General features: G+C 37.7%; 1 protein-coding gene across 6 annotated transcripts in view; it reads right to left on the reverse strand.

The window, feature by feature from the left end:
• Positions 1–26,597, reverse strand: part of FSTL5 (follistatin like 5) — an 879,952-nt gene that overhangs the window by 67,706 nt on the left and 785,649 nt on the right. For all 6 annotated transcript variants that reach the window (XM_039541912.1, XM_039541914.1, XM_039541911.1 and 3 more), the window contains one exon: positions 22,674–22,808. In XM_039541912.1, coding sequence (XP_039397846.1) covers positions 22,674–22,808 — 135 coding nt within the window. The remainder of the gene's footprint in view (positions 1–22,673; positions 22,809–26,597) is intronic.

Here is a 26,597-nt window from a genome sequence, read left to right on the forward strand (position 1 = left end):
TTAAACGTAGATACTATGCCTGCCCTTCTCCAGTTGTCTGGGACCTTACCACATAATTGCTTCAAAGTCCAGATGCATCCATGCTACAACTGTGAGAGCTTGTATTAACTGGAGTGTCAGTACTCAACTCCATCAAGGTACAGCAATAAGTAAATATCAGATTTAAAGGAAAGGTAAGGATGGTGGGAGTCTTGCAACAGTGTAGAAAGGGAGCAAAGGCATACTTCCTCCTGGTGTTGCCTTTATTGGAGGTCTGCTGTCACCTTCTTGCCAACCCCAATTCTTGTTAAAGGCACAGAGACTGACTTGACAATAAGAGAACTGCCATTGGCCTGTGAGTGTTTCGGTACAGTCCTCGCTCCACGAACAGCAGGCCATAAAAGAGTCTGGGACATGTTTACTCTGTTCTCATCAGTCTACACACTGGTACATTCTTTTTATTATTAATAACTATTGCTACAGAAGCAATAAAAATGTGGTAGGTACTCTGTAATCACAGAAGATGACAGAGGATCAGGCTTGAAAAGTTTACACCCAGCTTATACTCAGAAGACAAAAAGGGGCCAATAATGTACTCAGTTCTAAACAAGACAAGAAATGAGAGAAGCCTTTGATAATATTGCAAAATAAGCTTCGAGGGTGAAACACGTTAGATTCTCAGTCCCTACCAACTGAATCAAGAGCCCTAGTGTGTGACTCTCAGTGTGGTCTTGGAAAACTCACTTGAACTCTCTGGGCCTGATTCCCACCTGGTGTACTTTGGCTTAGCTCCACTGAGGTCACTGAATTGGCAGGTTTATATCAGCTGAGGCTCTGGACCCCATAAAATAGGGATGTTGAAATAACTAGTTAATATCTGTAAAGCACTTTGGCAATATAAAGAATATGTGCTAAATTTCATTTTGTAATTAGGCCATTTCCAAGTCAAATGTTATATTTTGAACTTTGATTTCTATGGAACAGAAAATTCAATCACAAAAAATGTATTTGAGTGCCACCCATCAACACCTACTGTGGCAAAAGAGCACTGTAGTACAGAGCAAAATCTGTGAGAAACTCAGCTACCATGAGTCTTTCACTGAAAGTAATTGGAAAAAAAAAACCTTCACATTTATGGAAATATTTAAAAGTTTCCCCATAACTTTAATTGAATATAGCACTAGTCAGAGTTAAGAATAAAGGGTCATATTAACACTTCTGCTTCAACATTTTCGCGTGTGTCTAGATGTTGCTTTGATAAGTCATATTAAAGCACAGAACTCAGATCCAGCAAAATACCTATCATTGGAAGTAAACCTTAGATAACAACAGTGTTCTAAACTGCACAAACATCTGATACTGCTTATGTCATAAAATGTATCCCACAGAGAAGTTTCCAATAGGTCATGAAATTTCCCCCTAGAGTCATAACTTTATATCAAGAAGAAAATGTTTTGTCTCATTAACTAATTAACCAATCAGAATTCTCTATTATTCTGGGAGCTGCACAAGATGACACTCTTGACAAATGAGTCACACCATGTGGTCAAAATTCTAACTACAGATAGGCTGAATGGCTGAAAGATTTATAACATCAACGGGACAAGTTAAGAGCAAAGCAACAGCCTGGATTTTCAACTCTAACTCTGAGTTTCCTTGCTCCTATGCATTTAACCCTTAACTTTACACAAATGTAGGTTAAATACAAACAATAAAAAAGTTGTAGTAAATAATTAATTTGACCCAAAATAAAGAAAAGCAGACGACAATGGCATGCTTATATAAAGGCATTAAAATACCATGATATTTTACAAAAAAATCCCAACCCTGCAAATTACTAGAACTACTGACTGCTAGCAAGTAATGTAATAGGCACAAAAGAAAAAAATATCATAGTATAGAAAAAATAATGTGTTAGTACCTTCCTCTCGCCACAATATGTTTGCAACTGCAGCATGTAAGAGAGAGAAAGAACAGAAGAGATAAATGAACAAGAAAAAAAAAAACATGAAATGGTATATCAGTCTCTGAAATAATTATGATGCTATATTTTCTGGCTCATAAACTAAAGAACTTATATATACAAAATACAAAGAATTTACCAAAAAGTTTCATATCAAACTATTGTACTTCAAAATGGGAAAAACAATGACTTATCCATGCTTCTTGTTGATTTTTTTTTGCAATTAACATTTCTAGCCTTTTATTAATGAGTGTGTTTAATATTCCATTACTAACCACAAATCTCAAGTTTATGTTCATAGAAATATAGATTAGATTATATCTGAAGATAATTTTCATCTACTGTTTTTAGTGAAATAATGAATTTTGAAGAATTATTCATTTTAGAAAAAAGTGATGAGAGACAAACACGCTTAAGAAAATATTTATGAGGCACTTAAAAATCATTCTTACTTCTATACTTCTGTAACATGAGACCAGATCCTTCAAAGTTAATGGTATGTTTGCCATTGATCGACAGGCTGCGATCAATCCAGCAAGGATTGATTTATCGTGTCTAGTCTAGACGCGATAAATCGACCCTGAGCGCTCTCCTGTCGACTCCTGTACTCCAGCGCCGTGAGAGGCGCAGGCAGAGTTGACAGGCAGAGTACTGCAGCGCCGCGAGATGTGCAGGCAGAGCTATTCACGTAGCTGAAGTTACATAACTTAGATCAACCCCCCCGGCCCCAGCGTAGACCAGGGCTTTGTGGGGCAAACGCACATGAATTGTGAGTTACATTTACATGACATCATTAGCCATATTTGCAATTCTTGTTTTAAGTGTCTGGATTTTAGACGTGGGGTGGAGAAAAATTTATTATACAAATTCTGCTACCTCTTCTATTTGGGGGGATAGAATGTACCTAAATATAACTATATATTTCTAAATATTTAAAGCACAAGCTGCAGTGGAAGAAACTAATCAAACACACAGACACTTTGAAAAACAATTGTCCTCACAAATACATACAAATTTCAAGGAAAAGGAACAGAAGATGGGGAGAGGGATAACTCAGTGGTTTGAGCATTGGCCTGCTAAACCCAGGGTTGTGAGTTAAATCCTTGAGGTCAAGTATCAGAAAGGAAGCCATGTTACTCTGGATCTGTAAAAAGTATAAGGTTTTGTGGGTGAATACCCACTTTGTCAGACACATGTACATGCATCTGACAAAGTGGATATTCACCCACAAAAGCTTATGTTCCAATACTTATGTTGTTAGTCTATAACGTGCCACCGGACTCTCAATCCTTGAGGGGGCCACTTAGAGATCTGGGGCAAAATCAGTTCTTGGTCCTGCCAGTGAAGGCAGGGAGCTAGACTCAGTGACCTCTCAGGGTCCCTTCCAGTTCTATGAGATAGGTATATCTCCATATATTATTATTATTTTGTTATTAAGAAAGAGAGAGCACAAGGTTTTGTAATCCCCTGAAGAATGTCATTACACTTTTTGGTAAGTTCATGATTGAGAGGCTCTGGAAAACATGTCAGTTGCGTTTTTCCTATTATCTTTTTGCCAGCCTTCTCATTGTGTTTCACAAACTGTCTCTCTTAGTAGTACTGACTTGCTGTATGACCTTAGCCATAGTACTTAAACTCACTGTCTTTCAATTTCCCCATCTGCACTAGAGGAGGAGAACATTTATCCACATTCAGCACTTTCAGATCTATGGATGAAGTTTTCTATATAAGTGTAAATTAGAAATAGCAATAGTGAAATGTAGCACTATTGAATTTTGTAATCAAAGCTTCACTCTTCTACATGAGAGCATACATTATTAACATATTACTGGATTAACATTTATTAGCTTTATAACTGTTTAATTGTTGTGCCTTTGTTAATTACCCCTTGTGTGTATAGTAACTTCAAACTCCCAACACTGTATTATCTTCAAGATGTGATCCATTGATGTGTTATACACTACAGATGGCTAATAATAATTGTGGTCCTGATTCTGCCACCCTTTATTCACATTATGACATTTCTATATAAGGGGGCAGATGCTTCTCAATTAGTGTAAATTGTAACAGAGCCACTGGAATCAAAATTGAGTCACAGCAATTTAAAATCTATTTGTATATTCTCTCAATTTATTTTTATATTTGCTCTTTTGAAGTCAGGTTGGCTTCTTATTTCAAAAAGAGATTGATGTCAGTGGAGTTATGACAATTTACAGCAGCTCAGGATCTGTCCCTAAGTCTCACTGAAAGTAGCAGGATACCATCTGCAGAGTAAATTACTACCCAGCAACAGTGAGGAGGGCAGAACTGGGCTCTATGTTTACAGCACAAAATGAGCTGGGCTTGCAGTGTGATATTACATTGGCAATCACAAACACGGTAGTTAATATGCCTCTGATAGTGTAAGGTACAATACTTTTTACTTGGCTACTCATGTGTAAGCAATTTGGCTGTTCTGCTAAATGATATTTCTTTTGTCCTTGTGTAAAAGGGTTTAACAGTTTGCGGCAGATCTAGTCCTTTTGCTATAAACTGCATTCATGTAGGGATGGAAGATTAGCTTGGTGTCTTATTGATTGATTCTCTTTGTGAAGAAAGAAACCAACTTGACATAAAAAGAGCAGAGAGAGAGAGAGAGTGTGTGTGTGTGTGTATAAACAATTGAGAGGGTATAAAATATAGATTTTAAATTGAGGGGTGGGATAGCTTAGTGGCTTGAGCATTGGCCTGCTAAATCCAGGGTTGTGAGTTCAATCCTTGAGGAGACTACTCAGGGGCAAAATCAGTACTTGGTCTTGCTAGTGAAGGCAGGGGGCTGGACTCAGTGACCTTTCAAGGTCCCTTCCAGTTCTAGGAGATAAGATATCTCCATATATTTAAATTTATTTAATTTACTCCAAACAATGGAGAGAAAAAGGTTGCATTTGGATTTTTTTTTCTACTTAAAGAAAATTTTCAATTAGATAATCATAGTCCTGCTGCTATAGAGCCAAGCATCTCCTTTTCTGCACAGGAAGGTGAGAGCTGGTGGTACCCATAAAGAGAAGGAAGTACAGCCAATAAAGCATTACCCTTCCCTTTAACTCCTTAGAAGCCCCTCTTTGCAAACAACCTGCAGTGTAGCCTCACGTGCAGGGGATACCAGCATGAAGGAGGGGGTGGGAGGTGAAAAAAAAAAACCAAACATGTCATGCACCCCCCAGTAACTCAATCTTTCCAAGAAAAAACAAACATAGTAGTTAACACCCCAGCATTTAACTGCCCTTTGTACATTTGCAGCGGGGTAGGGCACTAATAGGGATTCAGAGAGCAGCATGGATGAGCAGGGTGTCCTTGCAGATGCGCTAGGATAGTTTGGCTGGAGACGATTATGCATGAACATTCAGTATCTGCAGCATTTTGGGGCTCAATTTCCCTATGCAATGTTATGCAAGGTCTCTCTGCAAGACTCAAAAGCTGTCTCCCTAGAGCAAATTGGAGGGATTCCTCTCCAAAGATTTTCTTAAGGAAGGACAGCATGTGATCCAAATGTATTCAAGGACTCCTGCATTTGAACAATAAAAAGGTGGAAGTGGAGGCGTGAGATAAAAGAAAATTAAAATCATTCCCCCAATTATTTCTAACATGTGAGGACATGGCATTAACGAATGCATGACCTCTAAGACATTCAATACAGAATACGAATAATCTGGTTAATGCAAAATGACACATATGGTTTCTAGACTTGTTATACAAGACAAAAAATGAAGAAAGGGAAAAGAAAAAACCTCAGCTTTAGAAAAACTGACTTACTAGCTTGAAAATACCACAACAAACATGATAAATTGTAGTGGGAAGAAGATTTTGCATTGCTTTTTGAAACTGCTGCTTGGATGTGAAATACAGATTTCACAGATTTTAAGAGTAGAACATTATCACCATCTAATCTAACCTCCTGGATAACACAGGCCAAAGACACTGACTCAATAATTTATGCATTAAGTCCATAAAAATATGTTATAGCTCAAACAGAAGTTAAGGAAGATATTCAGTCCTGATATAAAGATTCCAATAATGGAGGATCCACCACATCTGCACTACAGATGGAAGGCACTACAAGGAACATACCCTTCAGATTCTATTTTTAACAAAAACTAATCACTCAGCCATATCCCAATACTCAACTCTTGCATTTTTTTTAGGCTCAAGATGGAAAAAATGCATGATTATTATAGGTAATCTCATATATGAAAATTGTATTAAAATGGAGAATTGCCATGTTCCAGGCATGTCTTTTTTGGGTCAAGAAATGCATTATGTAATGCATTAGAACTACTACTTATTAAACCGTTACATATATACAATATACAATTATTAAATAGTAATACTGGTCAAGATCCAAAACTTTTCCCCTTGAACAAGAAGTGTTCTTAATATAATCAGAAACCATCGCAAATAGTCCAGAGAAGCTGTGAATGGCTAGCAAAACACACATACTCAGTATTTACAAAAGATGACATAAGTAAAGAAAATGCATGTAACTACAAATTATAAATATATTTCTATGCTTTTGTGGTGGGCACCATTTTACCAATCCCTGACCATAAATTACTAACATGCATTTTTAAAACCTATTTTTCAATTGTTCAGCCTTTTATTCAACCTTATTCTCCTTCTCTGGTGGCCACTGCTCTCTCTCTCTCTCTTTATGGAAGGCAGCTATACAGCTCTCATAAATATACCATTAGCATTTCACAGATTGTCTGAGATGAATCTTCTTATATCATGCAGCTTCTTGTACCATTTGAACAGAAAAAAAACAACATGCTACTTCTAGGAGAGGGTGCTAGAACATTGTTCTCAAAATGAAGTCTCCTGTATCCTACTACATTGTGCTGCCACCAAACTATTGTCATTATAGTCACTCCGCCGTAAGAGCTCCTTAAAACAGCCAAAATACAAACTCCAAATGATGTGCCACATTGTCAGGGTGGCACCCTCTTGTGGCCCCTCCAGACACAATTAACACCACTGTGGACCAGTGCTGGTATATATCTCTATTTTGATAAGGTCCAGTGTACTGGTGCGTTGGCTTGCTAGCCAGAGTACCCCTCAGTCCTACGACTTTCAGGGCGTAAATATTAAAAGGTAATCAGAAATACAACAAACTTGACTCAAAACAGGGTCATCCCAGAAACCTTTGGTGCCCCCCCTCCTTCCATTCAGGGCTGGTCTCCTACTCAGTCTGTTCTTCTGCCAATGACCTTGCCCCTCACCCCTTCCACTCTATTGGGTCTGGTCAACCTTTCTAGGAGGTCAGATCTGGCTGACAAGCAAAATCTGTCTCAAGGCTGCAACCAGGCTTCTCTTCCATCAGGAGAGGCCTTACCCTCCTTCCTCATCAACAGTGAATTAGGCTGGTTCTCTTTCTTTTAGCTCTCCTTTCCACATTGGCTACAGATGTAGTGGGGTAGGACCATAGGGATTCTCAGGCTTTCACCAACCCTTTCATTAGCAGTGGAGAGCTTGTCTGCAACCTTAAAATCCTCACTGCCAGTATGGGACCTCTCTGCCCCATCATATGGTATTACAATGTCCTAATTTTCTTCTTTACATAGAAATGGTAGAGGATGGAAACAAATGATGGGATCTTTCTTGTTTGTTTTTCATGTGACTTGAAATTCAACAATTTTGCAGTTGAATTAACAATTTCCTTTTGCCAACATAACTGGATCATCATATTTCCAGCAATCAATAAGCAGTATATTATGTTTCAGAAGAAAACACAGGGTGAGGCCACTGAGAATCAGAAAAAGTCACTTGTTTTCTATAAAAAATGCTCTTTCATGTTTTCCATAGAACAGTTTTACCTCTTGACTGACATGCTTCAATGGCCATCATCTAAAAGATAGCTGGTGACCTTTATCTATCAGCTTTTATCTTCACTGAAGTAGTTTTTTTTTTCTGGACCTATATTATGCAACTTGTGGTTAAATAAGCTTTTGTTCCCTCTCTACTGGTTTTTCTAATCACAGGGCTAATCAAAACATTTTCAATAGCATTTTGTTGCTTTGGTTCTGATGTAGACTAAGTGGAAATCAATTGAAAGCTTAAGCTTAGAAAAGTTTCTATAATCACTATGATGGCTGAACATTTTAATTCAAAACAGCCTCATAAAAGTGTGTGGGGGGGGAAACCCTAACAAAAAATACACCAAATTCTCTTCTTGGTTTGCATACTAATCTAGTAAGAAATAAATTGTTTCAACATTGCCATTTATGATATTAAATTAACAGGTTTCAAACTGAGCATCCATTTGTGGAAACTTGGCAAGTGGAGAAAAAACAATGATCTCTCCTGACACCTTATGAAATACAACTCAAACTCAAATTTCTGGATCTCTAACTCCTCAAAATGCCTTTCTATAGTTTGCATTTATTAAGAATATATTAACTGACAAATTGATGGTGAATCAACAGTTTCATTTTGCAGGGGTTCGTCCATACGTTTTATTATGTCAATACACATCCTCTGTTTCTTTATCTCCATTATTAGAGACTATCCCCAGAAGTTCCTCTGCCTAGTATTATTAATTCCAATAGATCGATTGATAGATACACGCACAACTAGTGCCACAACTTGGGTAACCTCCTTTTGCATTAACCCAACAACCTTGGGTGCCTGGTCAGGATATCCACTGAGAATTCCTGCTACTGACTCTGCTGCTGCTCAAGGGTAGGAAGGGGATTCTATAGAGTTGGCTTCTAAAGGCAGTAATTCCAAACATTTTCATTAATTGTGATCATGAGTTCATACCACATGGATTTCAATTTACAGGTTGGATTCAAAACCCATCAGGTTTCATTTGGTTTCCTGCTGACCATTTAAACCCACATAGTTTGCAATATTTCTAAATGAACTTGATTTGAGTTTTGGCTTAGTCATGAAACCAGAAACCAGGTGAGAATTTTTGCATATATTTGGTTTTGTGTGTGTGTGGTGTGTGTGTGTATCTTCAGATAGTGTAACCAAGTATAACAAAGATGTCATTTCAGTTATAGCAGTGCATATTATGACACACAATCTTGCTGTCAAGAGATTAAATATTCACATCTTTTAGTGAACCTGACTTTTCAGAGGTAAAATAGATCTGATGCTCGTCACTGATATTAGTCAGCAATACACTGCTCTCTTTTATTTACATTCTGTAAGTGCTGGCAGTGGGTTCACATGGATTGTGATTGGTGGTTATAACAAATTAAATAGAATATTTATAATTTTGCTTACAGTGTTAGCCACCCCAATACAACACTATAATAGTAATGACTGCAGACACTGACTAAGGGTTGCCTTTTCAGACTATTTTCTTCTGAAAAATATGAATAGCTGCCCTTATGTCATGAGTGAGGAATCCTGGTTTCTGTTCCCAACTCTGTCCCAGACTTCCTATGTGATACTGGGTAAGTTTCTTAATCAGTGGTACAGGTTTCCCATAATACTTTTTAAAATTATGTGTTTCTGAATTTCCTCATTACCATTTAGTTTCCCTTTTTTGGAATTTTGGGTAAATTTAATAGTGATATCAGATCCTAATTCAGATTTTCTCAGTACTCACTATCTACCAATGTTATGGTCAAATACTGCTCTTCATCAATGGTGAAACTCATATTAATATAAATGAAATATTCATGTGTGGGCTCATACAACATATGGCCCTAAAGATTCATTTCTAGGTACGTTTCAGGCCTGTCTCCATAGTACTGTATAAATGAGTACAGACATGATAAGTGAATTTTAGGAAGGCAGTTGCAGTACACTTTTACTGCTCTCTGTTATAGCTATAAGAGTAATTGTTGAGAAATAATGTCATTTTCGGGGAGAGACATTCTCTGCTTGATTCATATGGTGATAACCCTCATAGACAACAGCTGTACATAGATATACACCCATCAAGAAGAAACCACACCCCTAATGGTATAGTTTGTTCTGGTACTTCTTAAAAAAACACAATACTCCTAAGTGATAGGGACAATGTTGTGTCATTAATAATTCTTGGTACTGGAATAAAACAATGCACCTTTTCAAAAAGAACCATGATTTATTTCAATTGGTATTCATGTGATAGAATATATCTGACAAAGTAAGCCTGACTCTTTTGTTCTATTAGCATCATCTCAGATTTAAGAGAAAAAAAATGAGGCTGCTCTCCCTTCATGTGATACATGCTTTCATTTCATCTTGGGGTATATTAAAACCAATTATCTAACATCTATTGTCCTGACTAATTATTAAGCTTTTACTTATCAGTTAAAATGTCACAACTGCCGGATTATTTCCTCTGATTATATTGCTCAGAGGAGAAGGTTGTTTGATTTTAATTTTTCATAATTATATCTTGAGATAGTGTAACAAAGCATAGCAAAGATGACATTTTAGTGATAGGTGTGCACATTATGACACAAATATTTTTTCTGTAAGAGATTAAATATTCACACCTTTCAGTGAAACTGACTTTTCAGGGGTAGGATAGTTCTGGAGTTCATCATAAATGTTTGTAGCTGTACACTGCTCTTTATTTTCTGTAAGCTCTGGTAGTGATCCAACCTGAATTCCTTTGTCGTAGCACATTAACACACATATAATGTACATGAAAATAATCTGAAAGTTTATCCTTATTTAAGCTTTGAATACTAGCCATGAAATGAAATGCCAGAGTAAATTATCTCCAAAGAAATTAGGTAAATAGGTATCACTGAGTATGAGAGTCGACAGGGAGATTCCATTAAATGTGCATAAAGCCTTGTAGGGAAACTTTAGGCAATAAATCATAGTCAAAAAGCTTTTAGTCTTATTCCAAATTCTAGGCAGCGGAGATGCCCGGTTGCTTATGATGGCCATAAACCTCTCAAGTCAGTAGAATTCAGATCACATAACCTCTTGTTAGGTGATAAGACTATGACATTACTTCCAAAAAGACATTGTGTTAGAAATAGATCTATTTAATGGCATGGAAAAGGCATATTATTTTTTAAATACAGCCCCAAGACAAAGAATACATGAGGCAGATAATTTTCAGCTTCCTCTGGGTGAGCAGATGAAAGGTTTTATAGAAAAAGTTGCTTCATGGAATGTGACTTTGTCACAGTGGATAAAGTGAGTACATGGGAAGCTGTAATTGATATTAAATAATAAAAACTGCTTTATAAAATTTTTAAAAAGGTCATCAAATATTCTTAAACTGCTTCAGAAATACCATAATGATATTATGTGACAAATTTCTAATTCACTATATTATCAGGTACATCTCTTACATGAAAATTTAGATCTAGGCCGTAAATTAGTTAAAAATAATTAAAGAGAAATTGTTTAAATTAGATCCGACATATGTTTTGTAAAACAAACTTCTAGAAAGTTTGAAAGCAATAGAAATGTTGCCATGATTTAAAAAACAAACTTAAAATCAACTGGTTCAGTTGATTTTAAAAGAGCACATATATTTTCATTATCAGCGAATGTGCAATGACCCAACAATGAAACTGACCATAAGCAAGTGAAATGTATCTAGTTGCACTGTCAAAACTGAGTGAATAGAAAAAATTTAACAGAAAAAATATTAATATTTTAAACAAAAATCCTTTGTTAATAATTAATTAGTAACCTAGGTAATTTGTTTTAATACATGACAATAAGTACTGAAAGTGTCCCTTTGGCATACACTTTCTTCTGTCTTTGATGTTCATTCTTTTGCTCTTTCTATAGTATACTGCCAGCTTATCTTTTCCTCTCCCTATCTAATCTATTCCACACTCCTAAACATGTGATTAATACTACTCTACTTCTGTAGCTTTCCTTTATCTTTCCAACCTGATTTGAGTTTCCACTTAAGACAGATTTCACTGTGCTTCCCAACTTTGCAGTTCTTCTCTCAGAATGCAAAATTCAGTCTTGCTCCTTAGTCATTTATTCAAATACATCTTGGTTGACATTATTTTACTAAACTAAACTAAAGCTTGGATATATAATACCCAGTACTGTTACTATCTGGAAGAATCTGTAACTTAACTTTAGGTTAATGAAACTAAAATAGCCTACAGACAGACCAAACCACTTCTGCCTCCTCAATGTTTCATTCTGATACAGTGAATGAAAACCAAACCAAAATGGTCATCCTCTGCATTGTTACCGAGATGCTGTCAACTTAAATTTACTCCCATTCATTAATATTTAATGAATGCCAATACCTCAGCCAGAGCACCTGGACCCTTTGCCTGGAGGCTTTCAGAACTCAGGTTGACCAGACTGTAATTCTGATAGTAAGAACACGTATATTAAACTGAGTCAGCACAGGGCCCGCTGCAGACTCGCACTCACATAATCTAATCAATGATACACTCATTATGATGGAGGGAGAAGCTGCTCATATCAATGACTTTAATGAGAGAGTTGAGAGCTTCTTGAAATGCAACTGCATGTACTGCAAACTACGAAAAGAAACAGCTGTCTTATCAGCTGTTGCTGGAGATGATGGACTACTGGAATAAGAATCATGTTCAGAAAACAGTGAGATGAACTGTTCCTTTCAGGAGAAGATGTAGCTTTAACTACACTTGATACCTTTGTTTTACACCGAAGGAATTATTTCTAGCTGCTTGATATTCATTCTATGCCATTTTATTCTCCATAACAATAAAGGCCACATCACAACAACCTATCAGATACAAAACAATAATGTGATGCAGAAGCAAATAAGGCAAACATAATTCTAGACTGTATTAACAAAATTGTCACATGTAAGACATGGGAGGTAGCTGTTCCACTATACTCAGCATTGGTGACACCTCAGCTGGAATATTATGTCCAGTTATTGGTGCTATGCTTTTAAAAAAATTTGCACATACTGGAGAGAGTCAAAGGAGAGCAACAAAAATGATAAGAAGGTTAGAAAACATGACATGTGAGGAAAAGTATTTTTTTTCTTAAAGGACGTATTTAAGTCTTGAGAAAAGAAGACCAAGGGGGACCTAATAATATTCTTCAAATATGGTAAGGGCTGTCAGAAGGAGAGATCAGTGATCAGTTATTCTCCATGTCCACTGAAGTTAGGACAAGAAGTAATTGGATTAATCTGCTTCAAGGGACATTTAGGTTAGCTATTAGGAAAGGTTCTACTATAGGATAGTAAAGTACAGGAACAGGTTACCAAATGAATCCCCATCATTGGAGATTTGTAAGAAAAGGGTAGAAAAACAGCTGTAAGTGATAGTCTAGGTATACTTGGTCCTGCCTCAGTGTGGCAGACATGGACTATATATTTCTATGATTCAATCAAATATGTGCATGTATGTGAGGAGAAAAAAATATGGCCAGATGGTGCCTTACAAAGATAATTAATCCAAATGCTAAATCACATGTAAAAGCTATAAGAAGAGAAGGAAAAATATTCCCTTTTAAGAGCTACTCAAAACCTGCCAGGTTTGGTTTGCGTGGATGTTGGAAAACTTTATAGCATGTTTCATTGTTAATATTGTTCAATAAATATTTCTATTCTTTTTCTGGAAAGAAGTAGGATGATATACACTTATCACATGGATAATTTGCATCAAAGAGTCCCAAAAGAGTTGGCTGAGAAAATCTGTGGCTCATTTGTATGAGACATTCCAGAAGACTGGAAAAGTGTTAATATTGTGCAAATATTCAAAAAGAGCAAGAGAGATGACCTAAGTAACAATACACCAGTCAGCCTGATATAATCCCAGGCAAAATAATGCAAAATCTGATAAGAGGTCTAATTGATAAAAAATGAAAGGATAGGACTATAATTCATGCCAGCCAACATAGGTTTAAGGCAAATAGGTTTTATCGAAGAAACTGGATTTCATTCTTTGAGGAAATTGCAAGTTTGGCTGATAAAGGTAACTGCAGCGTTGTAATACATTGACTTAGTATTGCACAGCATTCTGATTAAAATATTAGCATGCTACAATATATCAAAAGGAACACTTTAAATGGAATAAGAACTGAATAACAGACAGATCTCAAAAAGTAATAAAGTAGTTGTCAATGGGGAATCATCATCAAATGGGAACATTTCTACAGGTATTCCATAGAGATTGGCAGAGTGATAAATAATGATAAAAACAGGGCAATCATACTGCACAATCTTGATTACTAGGTTAACTGGGCCCATTTAAAGAAAATGTGTTCTAATATAGCCAAATGCAAAATTATACATGCAGGAACAAGGGATGCAGGCAATGCTTATAGAGCAGGGGACTTTAACCTAGAAAGCTATGATTCTGAACAGGATTTAGAGTTCATAGCAGGCAAGCAACTCAGCATCAGCTCCCAGTGGGATGCTGTAGCAAAACAGGCTAATGTAATCCTGGGTAATGTAAACAAGAGAGCAGTGAGAGTAGGGATGTTTCTATGGTGTTTTCATCATAGTATCTGAGTGCTTCACAAACGTTAATGAATTTAACTTTCAAATGTCTTGTGAGGTTAAGTGGCAGTATAAATCCAATTTGCAAATGGGGAACTGAGGCACAGAGAGATTAAGGAGAAAACAGTGAGAAGTGAGCTCAACTTAAGTCACCTATGACATGAGTACTTAGCATTATGTAGTACAGTATATGCTCAGAGCACAGCTCTTACTGACTTCAGTTGCAGTTGTGATTGCTCAACACTTTTGCAAATCTGTCCTGAGGTTTCTCATGCTGGGTATCCAGAAAATGAGGAACACACTATTAGCGGCCAACGGTGCCGTTTGGATTAAGAGATTTCCCCAGTATCACACAGGAACTCTGTGGCAGAGGCAGGGATAGAATCCGTTTCTCCAGGACAGAATACAACTGCCTTAACCATTAGACCAAGCATTAGCTTTTGCAGTTCTCTGCCACCACACATCTTCCAACATCTGCAACAAATCAGGCAGATGTTCTACAAACAGCAGCCTCCTTCATTACACAATCCTGATTAATTTGTGGAGCAGTATCTGTATTTTACATTGAATGAGGCAGGGATCCTCTGAAAAAAAATTGTATATAATCATGTCATTATAGAGCAGGGGTGGCCATCCTGTGGCTCCGGAGCCACATGCGGTTCTTCAGAAGTTAATATGCGGCTCCTTGTACAGGCACTGACTCTGGGGCTGGAGCTACAGGTGCCAACTTTCCAATGTGCCGGGGGGGGGGGTGCTCACTGCTCAACCCCTGGCTCTGCCACAGGCCCTACCTCAACTCCACCCTTTCCTGCCCCCTCCCCTGAGTCTGCAGTGCCCTCGCTCTCTGCTCCCCCCCCCAGGAGCCTCCTGAATGCCATGAAACAGCTGATTGGGAGGTGCAGGGAGGGAGGGAGCGGTGCTGACTGGCAGGGCTGCTGGTGGGTGGGAAGCGCTGGGAGCAGGGTGTGGGAACTGCTGCCATATTAGTGTGGCTCTTTGGCATCATACACTGGTAAATTCTGGCCACCCTTGTTATAGAGTGTATCATAATACATACACAAAAGATCGATTAATTAAGTTTACACAGGTAAATGTAATCATAGCATTTTCTAACTTTTGAATGCTTGGCTTTGCAAGCTATTTCTAATATTTGTATATATAATTTATTAATTAAAAAAATAAACCCCCACAAAATCTGTCATGTGGAACCACACTGAGCCCCAAATTGGGTCATCGGCAGGATTCAGACAATTATATTCACAGCATAGACCTCTACCACTTGAGCTTACTTAGTAATTAGTAGCAGCAGTAGACAATTATCCTCTATATGGACCAGATACTAGAGAGGGGATGAGACACACACCTGCCATTGATTTCACAACTACTTGCTGACAAGAGAGGAATATAAAGAATGAGAACTCCTGGGTTTAATTCCAGGTTCTGTAGAGGAGGGTGCTCTCATGGTTATAGATCCCTCTACCCCAGTCTGTTCCTCTGTTCTTATCCACTCCTGGCTTCTATCCATCTAATGATCCAACAGTTCCTACCATCCTCTAGCTCTATGCCTACATAACTCCAGAACCGCACTCTCTGCTCCTTTCCACACACCTGCACACCTGCTGTCCTTGCCTCCTTTGCTCCCCACACTCTTTAGCCCCTGATTCTAGCAACCCTCTCTTCCTGTCCCAGGATTCCTCTTCCTTCTGTACCCCAATCAATTTACTTTCTCCTTCTCTGCCACACAGTCTAGGTACCAGCAGGGGAGCACTGAGTACTGGAAGGAAAGACTCTATGCTTTCAGTTTCTTTACCAGTTCCACATTGGCCTCTAACAGCCAGGAGGGCCATTACAGGAAAAGTCCTGCTCAGTTCCTGCAGCCCTAGGGATGGAGCATGCCATAAGTACAGACAAAATCTGAAGAGAACTTAGCTGCCAAACTTTAACAAGTCTCTACTGACCACATATAAACTGGGATTATTTAGAGACTTATAATGTGGCCAAATCTGAGCAGATTTTAATTGGGATGGCAAAAAGCAAATCCCAGTGCCACTGCCATCCCCCTACCACCCAATTCCAGTCCTTGTTCCAAAATGTGGATATGCTAAAGCTTCTCAATAAAACTATTTTTTTAAACATAAGCAAAAACAATGTATTTTCTCCTAACCATTTTCTCAGAAATAGCCAAACCTACTTGTTGAAACTTGAACAAACCAAAGAACAATCTAAGACAGACAACCGTGATGGAAAGTTTCAGCCTGAATGGTTAAGGTTCAGCAAATGAAAATAGGGTCTAATAATGGGAAGTGTCAGGTAACTTCTGCATATAATATAAATATTTTGGGGAATAGTATGTAACTTGAAAAATTCTCATGCCATTTTTTTTCAGATCTGGCAAGAAAAAGGTATTGGTTCTTGGGCTCAAATGTAAAATATATCAAGTTTCAATTAAAAAGGGAGTTTGTATGTTGACATAATAATCCCCTGAAAGTATATTGTTTGAAAGAAAATGCTCTTGCACATTCAAGTACTGTGCTTCTGGGACAATCCTAACATGAAAACATATTTTTAAAAGTTTGTTTTGTTTTCTTTTAAAAATATATACTGCATAATGTTCAAGGGCTAACCAGAGGCTGGATTTTTCTTGTGATTGCCATCATTTATTAAAATCTTACCTATATGTAACAGAACATCAGCTCATTGTTTAAAGTAAGCATAAATTTAACAGCTCTGGGTGACAAAGCACTTTCACAGTGTTTTTCACCTACTTTAATCTTGAATTTCCATCTTGATGATGAATCATTACCATCTAGGTGTACTGACTTCTCCTGGGAATGGGAATGTGTCAAATATCTGTGCTACCTTGCTAGAAACTTTAAAATAAATAACATCCTTACTGATCTACCTAAACCATACCTCACACTATCTATTTCCTTTTATTCTTGCTTCTAGCATCAGGCACCACACAATCCACTACAGGTCCTTATCCATCACTCTATTTCTCTTTCTGTTATAAACCACAGGGCATTCATCTCTAACAAACCACACCATAAACTATTAAATCTCAGCAATCTAATCTCAAATTTAAAATATAACAATAAGAATATGCTCTGATTTTTGTTTATAGTTAATAACTTCAAAAAAGAAAATTTCAGAGACTATTTTTTGTTATTTAAACCTAAGAGACGACATTAAGGCAGAGGCACAGGAAAATGTAAGCCTAATATATTCTGCAGGACCTTGTGTAGGGGCAAGAAGGGATTCATTTTCTTTACTAGATTGACTATGTATACTCTTTAATACACAAACTGAACAACTCATTTTGGTTGGACTGAAAATGAGATAAGTGGCCAAATGTAATCTATTATGCAACATTGATTCTATATTCATTGCCAAAAGGTTTTACATGCATACAAAAACAGTAAATGGGATCAGTACAGAAAGGCAACCCGTCATTCCAGGAAGCAAAATATTTACACCAGTAAGGCCCTCTTCCTGTGTACTTTTGTTTGTTGTGTGGATCATTATGTTAGTACTGTTAAGTGCAATGCAATGCAATTATAAACTCTTTATACTACAGATAGCCACTGGAAATGCTCATTATAAATCATTACCTCCTCAACAGCCAATCAGCATTCTGAATTCCCCAATATTCTGACATACTGTTGTTCTCAGAAAGCAGGGGAGTTCAGGCGAGCTGACGAGCTGGAGAGGAGGAACGTTGCTTCTCTCCTGATGCAGCATTCCACTATAAGGTTTCCAACAGGGAAGCTTCTGTGCTTCACTAAGAAAGAAAAAAAAAGCCTAGATTAAGACTATAAACATGTCCACTTTATTCCCTTAATGGAGAATAAAAGTGGAATCATTTATAATGCATGTAATATATAAGGGCTACAGCTTATGTGAGATCATATGAAATCACATTTGCACCATACACTAGAGGACATTCTTGGATCAGAACCTGTAGCCTCAGCAGCAGGAATTAGATTACAGTTGGGGCGGGCGGGGGGGGGGAGACAAAAAAAAACACTTTATATTTAAGTAACAAAAATTAACCAGATGGTTCTGGCTGTGTCAGTCTCATCCCTGTTAAGAGTAAAGCATTTTTTTCCAAAATGCAGTGCTTGGCGGGGTATGAATAAAAGCAGACTGAGGTTAGTGACAAAGCCCTCCTCCTCTAACTTCAAATATCATAAATTAAATAAGTATTCTGTAAAGGCACATCTTTTTCAGTAAGAACACAACAGAAGTGACAGCAAAAAAAAATAGTGCATGCTGTGGTCTCTAGAAAAAATCAGTACTTGTGCAGGCAGGCTAGCATTTGTGCATGTAAAAACAATAACTGGATGCTGACAGTAACTACCCATTTTCATTTATATGCCCATATGTCTGATTTGCACATGCAAATATAGGTTTTGAGTGCATGTGCATCTTCTGGAAGCGCCTGTTGAACCCATGTTTGAAAAACTGACTCCAAGTGTAATGAGGTATAAGAAGCTGAGGACAATAATGTCCATATCTATATAGTCACAGATTTTTAGAAAAAACATGTTCAGAGATTCTTAAGAATAGGACAATAATACTCCCAGTCCCCAACATACACAGTCTGACTAGGACACTCAAAGCAAGCAGTCTGTTTTACTTAGATGGATTCTCTTAGAAACATTTAGGTTTATATTCTGTTTTTCTCCTGTTACAAATTTCAGCTAAACCCAAATGTCTACATTAACTGCTCCCTACATATTGCTACTGGACCTGAATGTATTCGCAGCAAGCCTGTTATACGATTTTGTAAGTTTTATAAAATTAGCTGCTATAAAGTATTGGCATCATTTTATAATTCATGAAAACAGTATTTTGAAATTGTAAAGGGAATCTTTTCTGAGTTTAGACCTCATAAAAATCACAACTTAAAATGATCTTCTCTGCCTAACTTTAGTTCTCAGTTTTATGAATTAAGAAGGATAAACATGGTTGTTACGCATAAAATAGAATAATTAATAATAATTTTGTTTGTAATAAAGATATCAAAATAGAAAAACACTATACATCAAGATAAAAAAACAACTACAAAGGATATATATTGAACATTAAAGTTGAAAGGCCCAAAACTTTACTTCAAACACATATATCACTTTAAAACGTGACTTTCTGATCCTGGAAAATCTAATAATTACTCAAACTGAAGATGACAGCCTTCATAAAAATTAAAGTTTATGGTATCTGTTTTGTAATCCTACAACAGGAAAACTAATGTGCAGGATTTCTTTATGATCATGGATGGTCAAGTGAGCTTTAAGTTGTCCTTCACACCCTTTTGTCCCTTCTTAGCATCATGAAGAATTTATTTTAATATCCCTTCATCTCACAGGGGTGTTTTGAAAATAAATCAATTAATGTTTGTGATGCACTCAGATACTATAGTGATGACACCCCTGAGGAAATTACTAATTCTGTCTTCAGAGTAGGATATGAATAGTGTGCGGTAAATAAAACCTAGGGCCGCACGCTGAATCATGAATATTCAACAATATATTGAAGGCTGCATTCTAATTTAGCACTGTTCACCCTGTGCACTGAATGAGGCAGCGATTCTGTGGAAAAACAGTATGTGATAATGTAATTAAAAACTGCATCAACATGCACATGCATAGGTGGGTTGGGCTAAGGTTACCAGAATTAAGGTTACTTTTGCATTGCCTAACTTTTAAGTGCTTGATTTTCCAATCTTAATAATGTTCTTTCAGTGTAGTTCTTTGTGTACAACTTCCTAGATTTTAAAAAAAAATAGAAAATCTATCATATGGCATCAAAATGACACCCACTATGTCATCAGCATGGTTGAACATTTAGATCCACCACACAGACCTTGCCACTTGAGCTAAAGGAGCAACTGATAGCAACAATAGGTTGTTATCCTCTAAGTGGACAAATATTAGATGGAGATTTTGATGGAGTTTACCCCCCTGCACCTGCAAGGCAAGGGAAAGAACCCATGTTCCACACCTGGATGGTAATTAACTGATTGTCTTCTAGCCAGACTAGACAGAGCTAGGCCTTATAAGTAGACTGAGGGAGCTCAGTTGGGAAGAGACAACAGAGGTGACTGGACTCTCTGATGGAGAGAAGCCCTAGCTTAGGGTTTAACAGACAGAAAGCAACAGAGAAAGAACATTACAAGAGCAGGTTGGGCTCCTGCAGGGGAAGGCCTGGAGCAGAATGAACAAGTGAGAGACATGGACTGGCTATTAGTTATAAGATTTATTTGGATTTTCATTTGGACCTGTAACCCTGGAAGGGGCTTAAACTTTTATGTGATTTGGCTGGAGGGCCAAGCCATACAATATCCCAAGGGGGAGTCAGGAGAAGATGCAGGCTGAGAAAGAACATTGCAGGTCCAAGGAAAAGCCCAGTAGGGGGACTCCAGAGCCAAGGACCCCATGAAATATGGTGACCAAAGACAAGGGGGGACACTCCTGAGGGGAGATGTGCTACTATAGGGATGAGAGTTTAATAGATATTTGCTGACAGAAGTGGAATAGTCGGACTTAGGAATCTTGGGTTCCATTCCAGATTTTGGAAGGGAGTGTAACTCTAGTGGGCACAGACTCCAAACCAAATCTCTTCCCCCACACCCCTCTTATCCCAAACTGTTCCCTCACAACTCCCATCTGGCTTCTGTCCCCTCTGCATTTGAGTCATGGACCTTCCTCCGCTACAATGCATGGTCCCAGCAGGTTGAGCACAGGAGAGACAGGCTTCCCTGCCTCAGTTTAGGTACGGGGACACAGCATAGCATGGACGAGAGTAGCAACTTCACTTGCTGGAGCGTGCACAGTGCAGACAGACTCTTCAGAGATTTTGTCTGTTAAGCCCTAGCAAGTATGGAAAGAAAATATGCAAACTGCAATTTTTCAAAAGCTTATAACTTAGCCAAACTTGGGTGAATTTTCATGGGGAGAGGAAGACATATCTTTGACATAAAGCCAGCTCCTGCAAATTTCAAGTCCCTGCTCCAAAGTATGGAGTATTAGAGCATCTCAAAGCAAAGGTGACCAAAATTTTGTAATATGTGCATACAAGTATTTTTCCTGAGAACCTAGCTCTCAGAAATGGATGAACCTTTTTGGTTGAAGTTTGAAACCCAAAACCAACAAAAACAAAACCTCCACAAAGCCCAGGGTAGATACCCATAATGTATAATTTCAGCCCAAATGCTTAAAGTTTGGTAAAGTTATATGCAATTGAGAACAGGGTCTTATAATGAGAAGTCTCAGACAACCTTCCTGTAATACAATAATATATATAATCTATAATATCTATGATTGCTGAAAAATCACCCAGGTTCCAAGGCTTCCTTGAATTAATACAATGAGACTCATTATTAAACTATCAGTTTTACTAGGTGTACTTGCAATGAATGGGCATCTGCATTAAATAAAACTTGAAGAGTAGTTCCTCCATGAACTAAGCTTAGTATAAAACCAGTGGGGATTCTTTGGAGGTGTCTCTTATTCAGGTGATATAAAGACCATTTGTAAGATCTTTGGCATCTAAAATTCCTCTGTATCACTCTAGTTCTGCAAAGGGCAGTTGAAGCTGCCTTAAGGTAACAGCTAAGGATTTCCCTGGCATAGTGGAATCCTGTTCTGGCATAGGACTAGCATCACTGATGTTTCTTATTACCCCAGGATAACAGGTGCTTAGGGGAGGGTTGGGGTATGGAGGGAGAATTAAAAAAGCACAAGATTGCAGAGCCAGACTACCGTTCTTTGGACTCATTGGAGTCTGTTATCTACTAGACTCTAGTAACTAGAGCAATTAAAGCTGCCCAGAGGCTACTCTAATGTGAACCAGAGCCATGTTTGACCCTCAGCGGACTCCAAAATCAGAGGAGCAAAAAGATGGCAGAAAGTCACCTATGTTTCTTCTCCCTCAGCTGTCCTGTATCTAGGGATATCTAAGGATAGAGATCGTAGACAGGAACCTAGAAAGGTTTCTCCCAAGACATTACAATATGATAAAATGATCCTCAGGGAACTATCCAAACAATAATGCTGTACAGGGAGGCGTCAATTCACAGAATTAATCAGACATTTCATGTTACTTCTGGATAAAATTAATATTTAAAATTACACACTTTTCAATGGCTATACTTATCTTACAACTTTATTTATTTATTTATTTATTAGTTTCTAGCTATCTAGACATACTAACTATAATTTATTTAATACTTCACAGTGGTTTTCAATATCAATTTTCTTAACACATAGCTGAGGGCTAACATAAGAAATATACTTTCTTCCCAATACATACGGGTCTTCCGAGCAGAATCTTCCACAAAGAGAGAAGAAATGTCTTCATCCACTCCTGCTTCATTCTTTGCAATACAAGTATACGCTCCTGTATCTTCATAGCGCACATTGCTAATGTGAACCTCACTGCCATTTGCTGAAAACAGAGGGAGAACACGCCATGTGAACAACAATTTCAGTTTTGCTACAGTGCTTTCACATTACACTCAGGCAGTTTTCTCAGTTCATCTTAATTAAACTGCTTTCCTTCCTGAGTTCATGCATTGGAGCCATGCCAAACTACTCCAAAGGTGTAGTAGCACTATCAACTATTTCACAGAGAACAGGAATATCTCAACTGTGCTTGGATCTGGATGTCAGTTCCAGATTATATACCTGCCTGAGTGGTGATATGCCCTCTTCTATAGACTTTAGCTGTTGTTGTACTTATGCAGTATACAGTCATTGACATTCTGGTTTCTTGTATTGCTGATTTAACACAAAATAGCATGGCTTCCATAGAACATAATGGGGTAAATTTTCAGCTCAATTCATGCTGAAAGAAAGATAGCTTCTAGTTTATGGGATGCTACATTAACTGAATTTATTTATAATTTGGTATAATTGAGTTAGAAAAATAGAGGGTCAAATTTGCATAACCCAACCTCTTTTTCATGTGTACTCCTGCTCACAAATTAGTCAGAGTGCCATTGCATTCTCAGATAACAATTTATATGTGCAAAATGTGGACAAATGCACATGAAAATTCACTCATGTGCTTACAGCCATAAAAGTCTAACAAATGCAAACTGTCAAAAGAACTACACCACCACATGCTGAAAGACTGATATAGTTCCTAGTTTATGCAATGCTACTCAAGAAGGCTGGGATGAGGATCCTTTGAAATATCAGTGTAAGAAAATCCACCTTTCTGAAACAGTTCTCAAATATGCAATATTGCTCTAATTCAATTGATAATTCTGCCTTTAAAAAAAGGAGCCATAGTGATTACTACATCTGGAAGTGAATGCAGAATAGCAGCAGCTAAATTCGTACAGGATTTTATAGTAGGATTCTGTGGAAACCTGTCTCTGTAACAATTTCAGGGCTACATTTCACATATGCTTATGAAATGGTACACACAAATAGTGTTTTGTGTACACGTTTGTACATGCAAAAGCAATATTTGTGCGTACAAATGGGAAATTGTATGTGGACTTTGGGTAGATAGGTGTCGTATGATTTTCATACAAATACCCTTTTGTTATAGGAGTGCCACTCTGCTGTAAGTGCAAAATGTGCCTGTTGAAATTCAGAATCTATGTTTAAGAATCCAGTCTTTACAATTGTATATGGACAAAATTGGACTCAGGGATGTGGCATATAGCTTGTCAAGGAGCACCTTTCTTTTGTTCCAGTCTTTACATTTTTTTTACTGCTGATTTGAAGTGTAAAGGATAGGGAGGATATAGGACAAATGTATTAAGATTATCCATAATTTAATTTTTAATAAAGTGTATTAGCAAGAAGGCATGAAATATGTTTTCGTGGAACAAAGATCATTCTCCTCATTTTATTTATCTCTAGACATCTAATATTAAGGCCAGAAGAGACCTCCTATCACAATCCTCAAGAGCACAAGTGAGCTGTCAGAGTCCAGAAGGTATGTTCCCATGAACAGTGGTCCTGAAGAAGGGAATGAAATGCTCCTTCAACGGGAAAGTGGGTATGTCTTTTGGGGGAATGGAAGTGGTTACTAGAGCTCAGGATGATCATTTATAAGGGTAGATGCAACACTCTCTGCACAGAGCTATCAGCTACCTTCCCATCTGTGCTCTTTTCCCAGATGCACTTTGGTATATTGTTGGTAGGAAATCCACACTGTCTCACTCCCCAGACACTTCTCTGTCTAGAGGAGTCACTGCCCCATGCCCTACCTTTGAAGTTGAAAATAATGGAGTTGTGGAGGGTCCCTTAAAGTGGCAGATCATCCAAGAAGAGGATGGGCAACAAGAATCTCTGCACATGGAACAGAAGAGAGCTCAACGAGCTATTTACCCTGCATTCAGACAGACCTGAGATCCATGGGATCATTCCCTTCATCTTCCTCTTATTGTTTCACAAAAGCACTTTCCTTTAGATGCTTCTGTTTGCAAGAGTGCTCCCCACACATCCCTTCAAGAGAGCTCTCATGGCATCTTGACCAGCTGTGCATCTTTTGGGTGCTTCTCTGGCCCTTTCCGCTACCAGGTCTGTTATTAGAAGTCTGAGTGTTCCTCCCCTCCCCACCCCCAATTCCTTAGCAAAACATAGGACAGCCTTGTGTTTAAGGCAGCCTTCTAATGCAGGTGTTGCTCTTTGCTGACAACATAATAACTCTCAGCGTTGGGGGACCCTCTCCTATGAAAGAGTGGGAAGTCCTTAGGATTAAGTGGGTAAAACTGAACTTAAATAAAGAGAGAGAGAGGCCAAGAATGGCCTTTAATTTACACTTTATATAAAGTACAAGTTGCTAATATAGAAATAAGTATACAGCTGTATACTTTAAAAGCTATAGGATCTCCCATGCATCCTTACATTATATCCATTTCAATGGATGTTCAATCAAAGCTCTTATCAATGCCCAAGAACTATCTTATAGCAGTAAATAAATTAAAAACACAAACATTTCAGAAAGTAATTAGTGATTGTAGTGATTTCCCAAGTTGGAACACCTTAAAAAGGCCTGATTTTCAAGAATTCTGTGCATCTGCCCCTGAAAAAAAATCAGGCACAAATCACAATCACTAATTACTTTTGGAAATGTATACCTAAATGACTAAAAAATACACTAAAAATTAGATCCATCAAAGCAACTTTAAGTACAACTGAATCTCATGTCGGGAAATAGAGGATTATTTAAATTTTGTTTTAGAGTTAAGGACAAAACTGAACCCTAGCATTTGACCCCACTCCAAACTTTGGGAAAGTTTAGACCCAGAACTAGACTTTCTGTCTTGGGATTTTTCTTTCATATTAGAGAACTAGATTGCCATTAATTACAAATTTGTATTAAATATTAAAACGAAAACATATGGGAACTTATATCCTCCCTCTGTTTTTAATCAATTATTTAACATTTTAAAGTATTTGGGGATAACATATGTGTGGAAAGTCATACATAAATAAATCTGCGCAGTATTATGTGAGACTGCATTCTGGACATTAGGAAACATGGAGGCTGCTTCAGTATGATAAGACCTGACCTGAATCTTCATCTAAACTTGAAATGAACCAGAAGCAAATTTTGTTAGGAGTTTGAAAATGTTGATTATTTTTCTTTTTCTTTTTTTCTTCATTTTTGCATGTCTCTGTATCATGACTTTGGCTATGACAGAAAGCACTGAAATACTGACCAGATTCAATACTTTTAGAAATCTCATAAAGGAGCCTGCCCTCTGTCCAATTTCCAGCCAAAAGTGGTATCCACATTTTTAGTGCTGTCTAAAACCAACTTTGAGGGTTTTCTCTGTATTCTGACAGCCTTATTTCTATTGAGTTGTACCTTACTCCTTGAATAGCCTCACTGGCATTAATAGAACTACTCACACACTGTGATACTATTCACCCTGCGTAAGGGTGCCAAAATCTGGCCTTGGCGCATTTTCAAAATAAAAATCATGACACTTTGTCATGAAATACTTCTACAAAAAGATAAAAAAAACATATTTTCAAAAATGCTGCACAGTTCTTGCTAACTCACACCTGCATATTTCTCAGAGGGGAGGATTTTTTCCAATCACTTAAGGCAAGTCTACACTGCAGCTGGGAACTACTTCTCAGCGTGGGTAGACAGACCTAGTTAAGCCTATGCACTAAAACTAGCAGAGTTGAGGCATGGGCTAGCTGCCTCAGTACAAACCCTGCGGATGCACACTAATGCCTCAATTCTGCAACCCCTTTTCAG

This window comes from Mauremys reevesii, linkage group 5, assembly GCF_016161935.1.
Source record: "Mauremys reevesii isolate NIE-2019 linkage group 5, ASM1616193v1, whole genome shotgun sequence".
NCBI classification, from domain to species: Eukaryota; Metazoa; Chordata; order Testudines; family Geoemydidae; genus Mauremys; species Mauremys reevesii.